The 12,883-nt window shown below is 43.6% G+C and overlaps 1 protein-coding gene across 1 annotated transcript in view; it reads right to left on the bottom strand.

Annotated features, from left to right (window-relative positions):
• Positions 1–12,883, bottom strand: part of MAP2K5 (mitogen-activated protein kinase kinase 5) — a 125,099-nt gene that overhangs the window by 59,882 nt on the left and 52,334 nt on the right. The window contains exons 15-17 of the mRNA XM_081840704.1: positions 12,250–12,323; positions 11,187–11,237; positions 5,741–5,812 (exon numbers count right to left, since the gene is read on the bottom strand). Coding sequence (XP_081696830.1) covers positions 5,741–5,812; positions 11,187–11,237; positions 12,250–12,323 — 197 coding nt within the window. The remainder of the gene's footprint in view (positions 1–5,740; positions 5,813–11,186; positions 11,238–12,249; positions 12,324–12,883) is intronic.

The following is a 12,883-nucleotide window of genomic DNA, read 5'->3' as shown; positions in this document are numbered from 1 at the left end:
GTAATATCACTTCTGGAGAAGATACCCTTTGAGTGCCTTTGCCTATCAAGGTGGTTTTGTGGATGTGCATAGTATTAATTCGGAAATTGGACAGTCAGAACTGGAGTCAGCAGCAACTGCATATGGATGAGAAAGGAGTTGGGGTCAGGGAGAGAAGGTCCTGGAAGGATAATAAAAGACTCAGAGGCTCTGGAGATCTGTTTGAGCAGCTCTGTGGGTTGGACGTAGACTAGCTTTTGGCAATCTGGTGCCCTCCAGATGTTTAAACCTACAACTCCCATCTGCTTCAGCAAGCACAGCTGTATTGGCTGGGACTGATTGGAGTTGTCGTCCAAAACGTCCAGAGGGCACCAGGTCGGCAAAGGCTGATGTGAACTAAGAGATTTCTCTTGAGGCACAAGGGACCAACAGCTTATATTATTAATATATATTTTTAAAGCTGTAACTCAATTGTTTTGGTCTGCTTGTTACCATAATGGAGTGACTTGCAGCCATCAAATCACTATCTGGTTCCTTGGATAGTTGGTTATAAAATAGTGTTTGGTTTAAAAAAAAAGTCTAAGGAAGGTTGGAAATGTGGCATGGAAAATAGTTAAAGCAATTTAAAACAAATCATACCGTAGGTACTGAAATGTGCCCAGATCCATCTAATGTGTTCAATTAACAACTACTTAAAATCTTCAAAGAAAGAATGGGGAAATAATGCCACTCTAAATGGGATTAGTTAATACTGACCTTCTATCTTGCAGAAGCAGACACAGAATTAAAAGGGGAGTGACAAGACAGCTTGAATTTCCAGCAGTGAACTGAAAGCAACCACTGGCCATGACTTTCTATGGAGGCAGATAGGACCGCATCTCTACAGTGCAAGCTCTCTTTGCCTGGCACTGGAAATCTGCAAGGTGGGCATAATCAGTGCCAGATTTACGTGTAAGCTAAACAAGCTTTAGCTTAGGACCCCATTCTCTTGGGCCCCCCAAAAATATTTAAAGGAAAAAAACCTGGATGTACATTTCCAAAATATAAGATAAAAAACAAATAAAATAGCTTTAGGTACCTATTAAGTCCATAAATTACCATATAGCATATAGGTAAAGGTAAAGGGACCCCTGACCATTAGGTCTAGTCGTGGCCGACTCTGGGGTTGCGGCGCTCATCTCACTTTACTAGCCAAGGGAGCCGGCATACAGCTTCTGGGTCATGTGGCCAGCATGACTAAGCCGCTTCTGGCGAACCAGAGCAGCGCACGGAAACGCCTTTTACCTTCCCGCCGGAGTGGTACCTGTTTATCTACTTGCACTTTGACGTGCTTTCGAACTGCTAGGTTGGCAGGAGCAGGGACCGGGCAACGGGAGCTCACCCCGTCGCGGGGATTCAAACCGCCGACCTTCTGATCGGCAAGTCCTAGGCTCTGTGTTTAACCCACAGCGCCACCCGCGTCATATATTCAACACAAAAAACAGCGACAATTTGTTGTTGACAAAGGACAGCTGGACATATAAAGGGCCCCATCACCTTCAGTAGCTTAGGGCCTCATCAAACCTAAATCCGGCCCTGGGCATAATGAATCTAGCAGCAAGTGTGATGCACATTGGGACCAGGGCCCTGCGACAAAGTAGCAGCACCTAGGACCATATGAAGTTGCCTTATACCGAATCAGACCAATTGGCCCATTGGCTCAGTACTGCCTATACCAGCGTTTCCTAAACTTGGGTCTCCAGCTGTTTTTGGACTACAACTCCCATCACCCCTAGCTGGCAAGACCAGTGGTCAGGGATGATGGGAATTGTAGTCCAAAAACAACTGGAGACCCAAGTTTGGGAATGACCTACACTAATGGTCAGTGGCTCTCCAGGGTTTTGGGAAGGAGTATTCCAGGGTTCCAGTGTTACCTGGAAATTGAATATGGGACCTTCTGCATGCAAAACATGTGATCTACCACTGCAATACTGAGGGTTTAATTGTTTTAAGACATGGAGAGCCAGTGATGGACACAAGGGCATTCCTAGATTACAATGTTATTGATAACAGTGCTGAAGATAACTAATAATAATGATTTGTATAACACTTTTCAGTGTGAGACCATAAGCTGTTTTGTCACCCTGCGCTTGCATGGTATGTACTAGAAAAATGCCACTTTCTGGTGACCAGACAGAAATGTCAACATGGGGAAGAAGCTCAAACAAAACACCCCTAACAATCGTTGCAAAAAGCTCTGGGGAGGTTTTACAACACAGAGGAGACAACAGTGGCCCCAGCACAATATTACAGGACTCATAACTAGGTCCCAAGAGATGCCTCATGCCTCACTCGTTGCTGTCCAATTTATCTTTTTAATAGTACCAGGAAAGGGGGAAAACCCACCAATCCTCATGCTTCAGTTTTCAAAGCAAGAACATTTCAAGAAAGGCCAGCCACTTCCACCAAAACATTTCCCATGGAGATAAAGCAGCTTTCCCCAAACTAACGTTAAGGGTATAAGAAAAGTCTAGCTGGAGCAAACTGGTGTCTGGCATTCTGTTCCTTCAGTGGCCACCCAGATGCCCCAGGGAGAACCTGAGGTCAAAAAAGCTCTCCCCACTTGTGCTCCCCAGCAACAGGCATTCAGAGGGATGTTGCTTCTGATAGCAGAGACAGTACACAGCCATTGTGGCTAGTAATATTAGTAGGATTTATTGGGAAATAAATTGTGAAAGGCTTAATTTTCAACCTGTACTGGGCCAGGACTTGCATCTCCAAGGAACTGACACCCTCCAAACCAGAAGTCCCCCTACTGTGGGCTTGTCAGAGTGAACTGTAGCTTAGGGAGGCTTGATCATATGATGCTGCCTAATACCATGTCAAACAACTGGTCCATTCAGCCAAGTACCATTTACTCAGCCTGGCAGCATCTTTCCAAAGGCTCTGACAAACAATATTTCTTCCCAGTCCTAGCAATGCCAGCAACTGAACCTGGGACCTTTGACAAGCAAAGCACATGCTCTACCACTGAACTATAGCTTTCTCATGTATCTACATCTGTAATGTAACACATTCTAAGCTTCCTTCTCTCTTCCACTGATTTTCTCAGATATTCTCTGGGTCAAAACCTGCATACGGCCTATTTGCCGTTTACTGTTTACTACCCCCTCCCCTTCAAAATAAAGTAGATTTAAGATACAATTGCATCCTGCAACCTTTTTTCCTTCAAAATGGAAGCAACCCAGTTACACACACTTTTAAAAAAAGTGAGAATATAAACATGACGGGTAGTTTAGGGTACACAATACTGAGCAAAATGGATAAATAGTCTGACTTGGTAGCAGGTAGATCCACACATTTTGCTCCAAGCTTAGAAGACTAAAATAAATTTCAGGTTGACAACAGAGTTCAAGCAGGCTCTGAAGCATTACTGCACTGCTGTCAGGCTGGGTTCTTTCCCCCTACACAATGAAGCAAAGAGTAGCCTTTTTTAGGGCCTGTTAGGAGTGAGCAGAATGAATTAGCTGCTCAGAACAAATGGCCTCACATGTCTCAATTCTCTTTTTATTACCCTGCCATGACTAATGAATCTACAGTATTGAAGTAGTCTATTGCCATCCAGAAGAATATCAGCCATCCTCTATCTGGGGCCCTCCAGATGTTTTGGACTACAACTCCCATTAGCCTCAGGCAGCACAGCCATTGGGAGTTGCGGTCCATACACTTGCAGGGCCCCAGGTGGGGGAAGGTTGGTATAGATTGTTGCCCAGACTTGGACCAGCAGTTTTCCTGGTTACCCCAGAAACTTTCAATATTAGATCTCAGCCCTGACACACATGAAGCAATTGTTCAGAAGAGAGTGCACCTGCTTTCACAGAATGCCTCAATCTCATGACTCAACCCACTGGATGCATGTGGGATCAAGGACTCTGACACATTTCTAAGCTCTGGCATCCTTTCTTTTTCTGAATAAAAGAAGTGCAGAGAAAACCTCTTTAGCTTTATTACCCAAGGGATCTAAGGAACACACTAGCTCAATGACACAAAGTCTGGCTCAAAAGGGATGTTTGGAAATTCCAACATAAACTCCAGCTGTCCTCTCCAAATGCTCCCTGGCCCACCCCAGTGTCAACAGACAGTGTGACAGACAGTGGCAATGACCTTGCATGGCTTCCTGGAGCATCACCTTCACCTTTCTAAAGCCATTTCCCCTCGCTCTCCTCATTTAACACATCACTCAAACCACTTCAATAAAACAACGATCATGTTGAGGAGAGGTCTCCGAGGAGCAGATGACACACCAATTAACAAAGCACACAGAGACAAATTGTTCCATGCTTCTGACTCAGGAGAGAAAAGCAAGCAGAAGGCAAAGAAGAGGAAAGGAAGTTTGTTCAAGAAGAGGCAATAAGCAGACCCTCCCTGTGCAAAGAGATGGCACTACCCAGGCCCAGGGCTCTTTGCACAAGCTCTCTGGTGTTAAGTTTAACTATCCCCGCTATAGGACTCAAACATTTAGTTGTGGGGGGAGCAGATTACTTATCTGAAGTCATCATGCAGTGTTAGCAACAGGAAGCAGAAAGGGGGGCCTCCAATTTTATCATAATAACTATGTGTGGTATGTCAAGATGAGAAATGAGCTTAACACATGGGATGGAGGTTCAGGTCAAGCCAAAGCCATAGGACAGGTTTTGTAACATTCTGAATTATCCACATTATAATTGTGGTTGCAGCTAAGAGTAGATTACCATCCAGGTCATAAAGCATATTAATGATGGCCATGATATACAAATTTTACTCATCGTGCAAAAAAAAACTTCAGATGAACACTCTTAACTGCAACAGCAATACCCCAAAATGTTACAGAAACCTGGCCGATGTCTTTGGCCTAATCAAGCTAGGCATGAGCTGAGCCCTCAATTCCTGCACCCTCCAGTTTTCTGGCACTGGAGTGGTCCATTTCACTTACCTGCGAAGCATGCCCAACCTAACATTTGGCAACCCAAGTTGTAGGAATGGAACAACAATAGAGGCAGAACTGAAATCTAATTTCATTCTATGGGCTAGATTCAACTAAGATGTTGTACTGGTGCAATGGGGTTGCACTCCCTCAAAACAAACAAACAAACAAACAAACAAAAAACCCTGCTCCCTGTGCATAATAGTGCAGGGAGAGGGTGGGGAAAACAGTTCCCTCTGGCAAGCAGAAAAGCTTGTGTTGATAGAACAATGGCTTTAGCACATCATTGAATCCCATCCATAGGCTATAAGATGATGTAGCCAGTATGGGGTCTTTCCAACCTCAAGATAAAAACCTCTAGAGAAACTTCTTTCTGAAGAACAAATCCTTTCTAAATAAAACACAGAGATTAAACAATGGTTGTTAAATACTATTCAACATGCAAAAGGATGCTCCAAAGTGCAGTCACTTTGTAATCTTAGTCCCAGTTCACAGGTTTACAAATCCCTCACAAAGAATAACCCTGTACTCCTATTAGCTTCCCAAATGGTGTGCGAGCTGGGCTATCCATGCTGATGCCTGGTCCTCTAGTAGCCTCCATTCCACAGGATGCCTCTCCCTCAAAAGAAGGGAGGAAGGGATTGATCCTCTGTGGCTTGGGCATCAACATGGATTACTTAGCTCACACATCATTTCCCCCATGCAAAAATTTCATATGCAGGATCTCTTTAAAAACACCCAAGCCTGCATGAATCAGGAATCAAAACCCAATTGTGTTCTTTTTATATAGTTTAAAAACAAACATATAAAGGCACCTACCTCCATGAAGGAAATCCCTAGGCTCCAAACATCAGAATGAATTCCATACTGCTCTCCTGAAATGCGTTCTGGCTGTTAAAAGGAAATGGGGAGAGATAACTGAACCTAATGAAATGTCCAGAAATAAAAACACAACCTTAATTAGAGAAGGAAAGTGAAAACTTAAGATTCTCAAAATTTGATAAAAATGTTTGAAAGCATGCATTCTGCTGAATTTATTTCAACAGCAAAAACAGACTTTTAAGTACTTTTCTCTTCACTCTAATTGGGATCCGTAAGATAAGCTCTCATGTAGGTTATGTTGGCAGGAGAGGGAACAACAACCCTAGCTGCACAATCAGAGTATGAGCGGCAACTTTAGGGGGCAATTGTATCACAAGGATGCAATGAGACGTGGAGTGGGACTTAAGAGGTGAAACTGGAAACGTTTGAGCAAGCAGCACAACTGGCAGAGAGTGGAATGGTGAGAAGCCAAAAGTTGCTTGGGGTTTGAGGGACAGCACTCTTTTTCAGAGTGGAGCTGAAAAGGAAGCAAGCAAGCATGAAACATGTGGCCAGCTTAACTGGGGTGGGTTATCAGAGCAGCAAAGTGTTGGTGGGGCATTTAGAATTGCAAACCAAGAGCCAATGGGTTGGCAGAGAGTACACCACGCTTGACCCAGTTACTACCCCAAAGGCAGCATGCCAGCCTCAGTTGTATGTAGCTTTGCCAAGCATGGCCAAACTGCACTGTGCACTCTTGTGACATACAATACTGGATGGAGTTACAGTATCATGTGTAGCCTCACCTACTCAGGGCTAGTATTCCTTGTGTTTCTGACTGCTCTTATACAGCACCAGGACCACCATTCTCCCATTGCAACTGAGCAACCAAAATGTCACCGGGGAGGCTGACCTTTCCAACTGCAGTACCCCTAAAAATGCTACCACAGGGCAACTTCCTGGGAGCACCCTAAGAGCAGCCCTCACTATACTTATTTCTATCCCAGAGTCTCTGATAGTTAGAATAAACGTACCCTTATAGACAACAAAGCAATCAAAATAAAATTAGATGCCGTAAACTACTCAGGACATCACTTTCCCAACAATGCTCACATATGCATCTCTATTTTCATGTCGTCTGTCTTATGCAAGTTACGAGCACATCTGTATGAATGTGTGAAGCAAGCAAGGAGGGTGTCCACAGAAAACCAGCTCTTGTTTAACTGTTCCCAAGCTAATGTACATTGCAACCTGCAAATAAAAGAGGTTCAGCTCACACCAATTAGCGGCAAGTTTAATACCGCTCAAGACAGCAAGGAACGCAAAATAGCCAGCCAGCTCTTTTATTCAAAAGCTGTGCTCTAAGTATTGCCAAGGTCAAGTAAAGTGTGAAATGCAACAATAAAAAGACTCGACAAGACTCTCTTTCCCACTGTGCTGTTAATGCACCTGTCTAGTTCAGGCACCTTGCACAACTCCTTTCCCCCTCCACTCTATAATAACCCAGAAGCCTTTAGAGAAAACAAACGCACCCAAATTAGTGCCAGTCGAACGTGCTCAAGGATGCTTCCTCTCAGCTGCTAATCCCAGGTCAGGAGCTTTTAGCGCCAAGTAAACGTTAAGTAAAAAACACAGACACAATGGCCTAAATGGTCTTTAAGACTCAGCCTTCTAGACAGTACAGAGAGCAGAATCCTCCCAGAAGAAAAGCACATGTAGAGAACAGATCATAGCACTTCTGAGCTGAGTCCCTATGAACAAAGGCAAAGCAATAGCGGTGTTCTAGAAAGGTGAGCCTTTCCTGTCCTGAGCTTATCATGGACTGTAGGGCTTGAACTGGGGGTCTGGGAGATCAGACTATAGATCCCTCCACTGTCAGAGGCAATATGACTCTAAATACCTGTTGCTGGGAACCACAAGTGGGGAGAGTGCTGCTGCACTCTCAGGTCCTGCTGGCAGGTTTCCCATTGCAGCATCTGGTTGGCCAATCTGAGAACAAGATGCTGGACTAGTGGCCTGCTTCAGCCTGATCCAGTAGGGATATTCTTATGGTTTTATGGAAAGCTCATCAGGGGAAGGAACTACAGGCAGTTAATCCTGAAGAACCAATTCCAGCTTCTGCCCTCCAGAGAGCTCCCAGGTCTGCTTCTCTTCCCTCAGTTTGTACAACCTGCCACTGAGGGCAGCCACCAGGCTCTCCAGACAGGCAATAATGTCCCCTCTGTCATGTACAGAGGCAACCTTGGTAGGGCTCATGTTAAGCCAGTTCTGGTAACAAACATTTCAGAAGTCCATAAATTACTCTTGAAAAGCACTTCACTTTCTCCTTTCTAATCTTCTTCTCAGAGTGGTTTCAGAGACTTGACAGCTATGTCAGCTGAAATGCCATCAAATCTGCGCAAGTACACATGTGTGCTGTGATTCTATAGGAGCAGCAAAAGGGGGAAGAGTGCAGAATGTAATAGCGCTGCAGAATTTCACTTCCTAAAAACCTCCGTTAAAAACAGTTAAGTTCCTAGTCTTTATGGCTGCAAACACTTGCTAAGCAATGCCAGTTTGGACAGAGCACAAGATTTCAGTGGTATGCCTATCCCTTGCTCTTCTCTGTAACTTAGTAGTAGAATAAATTATGCAAAATAATTTTAAAAATCACAGAATAAATTATGCAAATAGGCTCAATTTGCCTCATTCATACAGGGCATAGCTTTCCTTAGCACACAATTTGAATAGCCTGGACACAGAATTATATAGAATAAAGCAGTACCCACAGGTTTTTGGAATCTCTCTGCCACTCAACTTTGGAGGATTTTTTATTGTTATTACTCGCAAGCTGAATTACTGGCACGTTTTCCTCCATACCTTGATTGAAATTTGGTTCCCACTAGGGAACAAACAGAATGGCTCTGTGGGCAGATCAAACTGTCAGCTTGCCATCCCTGCTTCAGATCTGAAGCTGTTAGGGTAGGGATTTGTCTGCCTGTAACCTTTTTTCACTGTATAATTTTAAGCAACAATCATTCTATTAAGAAGAAGACTGATTCCAGGTAGGAACTGGTATCGCAGTATCCATACAGCCATGTTGCTTAGGCACCAGCTTGCAAATTTGTTACAGTGAGCTGCCAGCACCACAGCTGAAAGGCCAGAGGGAGGGCAGAAGCATCCTTGACATCTTGAGGCAATGTTTCTGAGCTGCTTCCACGCCAGGTGACAGAAGGCCAGCCATGAGACACCTGATCCACCACTAAATGTGCCCCTCTGAACACCTCCTCGAGCAGAGTGCTTGAAGCAGTGGGTGGGGGAAGGACAATTTCCTTCACTAAGGAAGGTGCAGAAACTTTGCTAACAAGAAAAAGCTGCTGCTCAACTCTTTGGAAAAGTGTGTGTGTGTGTGTGTGTGTGTGTGTGTGTGTGTGTGTGTGTTTAGCCAAGGTAAGCTACTCCTGGTATAAATTTCACAAAGTTAAGCTTAGACATATGTGGGGACTGTTGCATCTGTTTTCTGTTACAAGCTCTTCTTAGTTTGAGACCAAGTCAATTGGCTTCCACTGTTTGCATTCTGCTCAGCCCCATGTCAGCCCTCCAAACAAGAAAGGCGCTGCAAGGAGCCCACAAAACAGTTACATCTGTCCATCTTATCTCCTGTGCACCAGATGGAACAGGATACAGTTCTGTTCCTCTCTTCGTTCCTAGTGTTATATGCATCCCCCCTTTCTTTCAAGATTACACCCCCAAAAAATAATCTGATGACTGGAAACAAATTCATTCAAGCAGCAAAGCAGTCCTAACAGAAGAACTGACAAAACATCTTACAGCTTTAATCCTCACTTTTTTCAATTAACAGATGGATGCATCACAGTCATCCGTAAACAATAAGAAAAGAAGTAATTTCTTTAATGCACACCTGGGAAATAGATGTGTAATCGAGGTTTGTACATTAAAAGGAATAATACAATTTAATTATTACAGCTATTTAAAGTCATCCAGAAGAAAAGCTGGAGTTGGGTAGAATAATTTGTTTGAAGTCCTCCCACTGCTTAAATCAGAGTGTTCCTGCTTTTGAGGAGAGAGAGATGTGGCAACTGGCAAGCTGGACTTATCAAAACCAATACCTTTAAAGCTCTTTTACATATTTGCCATTCTGTACTTTAGGAGGTTAAGTGATCCAAATACATTTGCTAGAAAAATGTGAAGCGAATCAATGATTTCAAAAGAAAGAAAAAATAGTATCTGCAGTATTCACAATTCAAGATTACTCATATTCCTGCTTAGAGTGCAGGAAATCTTTCCTCTTTAAGCAGAAAGGTGAAGGCAATGGAGTGCGAGCAATGACATCGTTCCTGCAAAGGGGGAGCCTGCGCTCAAGGCATTTGGCAAACCCAACGAACCACCTTCATCTGTGGTGCAGGCAGGGTCCCAGAATGGCAGAAGCCAATCTCTATCATTTGGACTAGCATTTGAGCACACCCAACCTGTGCACATGCCCAAGCACAATTAAAAGTCACATATTCATAACCTCTATTCTCAAGATGCCTGGAACACTGAACTATATATCAGAGATAGGAACGGAATGAGGGCATGCACTAGAATAAGGTTCCCCAACCAGGTGCCCTCCAGCTGTTTAGGACTACAACTCCATCAGCTTCAGCCAGAGGATGGCTGCACCTGAGCATGAACACCAGAAGGCAGGAACAACTGTTACAGCTGACCAGGCAAGAGCAAAAAGGCTAATCCACAGGCTTTATGTTGCAGAGGCTGATCTCTCACAGTTCAGTTCTCTTTAGTACCTGAAGAGGCACCAAAAAAGCTTACTAGGAAAGCACTCACTTAGCCTGTGAGGTTTCCTATCAAGGTCCTAGAAACTCTTTAACAGCAGCAAGCTAAGAATTACAATCCACACCCACCCTCTTGCCTTCCTAAATGGCCACAGCCCACTTGTGGCATTTACCCCCACCCAAGAGCTTCAAAACACAACCAAGAATCATTGGGTTAATGTTCTATTATTTCTGTATCACTTTCCCCATTATTTTTACAACCCCGAGTTACACTGAAGAAGCGGACAGGGCCTTCATGGTGGAGCACAGAACTGAACACAAATCCCCCCAAATTAGATGGATCTTTCATGAACCACACATGCTCCTTCTCTGCACACCCAAACCCCCTCTGCACATGGGGCTTTCCATTTGTTATGGGGTACACCCACAGAGCTGCCTCATCTGTCAAAGGGAATGAGTTGACCTTGCAGGCATAGGAGTTTGGTATGTGCACTTTAGCTTTCTATATCACTATTCCTCATGTCACATTTTAAAAAAACCAGTTTCCTTATTTCCCTATCTGTTTACTAAGAAAGACTTAAGACACCTAACAGTAGAAGTAACAGCACCCAAACTAAAAACTACAGACAAAACTGAGCAGCCCACTAAAGGCTATTTATCTGCAACAGAAGTATCTGCATACATTTACTTACCGCCATATAAGCATTTGTCCCGACATACGTCTTGGCTATGGAATTCACCAGCTATCAGACAAAACAGCCTGTTAGAGCCATATAAAGATAATGTGGGAATAAAACGGGCAATTATTCCTCATTTAACCTACAATCATTCCATGTATAAATCAGCTAAAAATTATATAAAGTGTGTATGTGTGTGTGAGGAAACAAATTTGCCTGTGAAGGCGTTAAAAATGATTAAATCTCTCTTTCCTTTTGAACAAGAGCCCTAATTTAAAACAACCACAGTATTTCACTTTATGGCAGATAACCTTAAAGACAATTCTCTTTTAAACAGGATGCTTAGAGATTTTAGTGCTCCACCAACCAGTTGGATATAAATAGTCAATTGGAAGGAGGGTTTTATTTTATTTTATTTTCAGCACATCCAGTCAGCCGTCCTCCTCCCCCCACTGTCAGCTGGCTCAAGATGTGAATAAAGCCACCTTCATTATCAGGCTGGAATGAACACTAAATATGCTGGAGGGACAACAGACTTTGACAACGTATAATACAGCAGTGACCTTCTCTTTGGTCCTCATGTTTGGCTGGGAGGAAAGGTGGCTGCAATTCAATTCAACATTGCAGCAAGCTCATGGGTCAGTATCACAGTGGTTCTCAAGGGAAGCCCAAAATGGAAATTAATTAAAATTTGTGCTGCACATTGTTGAAGCCCACCACCATTGTTGCTCCCAATATTAATTTTTACTGTGGGCCAGTTGGGCTCCCCAGGCGATCCTCCCGCTCTGCCCTCCCTTTTGTTTGATCCAAACGCTTTCAGAGCCAAGCTGCATATCAATGAAGTTTGCTATTCGTAAGTAGTAATTACAATATCAGCAGTTTTTACTGTCATTAAACAATGAACAATCATATTCTGATGAAGAAAAGTCACCAGGAGATTAAAAAAAAAAGGGATGAATCCCCCATTCCCAGCAGAGCCAAGCTTGCTTGCAAGGGGCTCTGCTTGTCTTGTGGCCAGTCTGGAAAACACGAGCTAACAGGAGGGATATAGATGAAAGGGCAGAAGAAATGAAGGTACCTGCGTGCTGACCCCAAAGTCACATAACTTGACTTGGCCTCTTGTGTTCACCAACATATTTGAGGGCTTCACATCTGTAAGGGGACAGCAACACATGATAAGGAAGCCAAGCCATACAGCATTCACACTTCATTAAATATAGCTTACTATATATAGCTTATCATTTATAAGGAGACATAAAAGTTTTCTGGCTGCTGTACTAAGTTTATTTGAAACACACACACATCTGTACTTGAAGGCTTAGGGCTCATCCACACTCACATGGGACTCATATTTTGATCGTATTATGTACCAATTAATGTCTAAGAGCTTTTCTTGTTGTTCTGAGGCTATGCCTTGCAAAAAAAAACCCCAACACAATCTTATCTGCTGAGTCAGACCTTATAATTTGCATTAGTCACTGGACCCAGTTTCCCCCTTGAACCCACTCACATGTGCATTTGGCTTTCTGAAGCTTGCCCAGAAGGTAAATCAGCTCTCAGGCTGAAAAAGGTCCCCACCTCTAAGTTAAACGCATGGCATGGAGGACTGCAGTTGTGCTGGGGGTTGAGGTTTACATTCTTCAAAAATATCCCAAATAGGAGCTATAAGCTCTTTGGTAGGGTGCATGTTTTGCCATCTCTGCTCTAGAGTG

This window comes from Podarcis erhardii (genome assembly GCF_964252035.2).
Source record: "Podarcis erhardii genome assembly, chromosome: 14".
Lineage (NCBI taxonomy): Eukaryota > Metazoa > Chordata > Lepidosauria > Squamata > Lacertidae > Podarcis > Podarcis erhardii.
The sequence above is the reverse complement of the archived record's forward strand: the minus strand, read 5'-3'. Positions and strand labels throughout refer to the sequence as shown.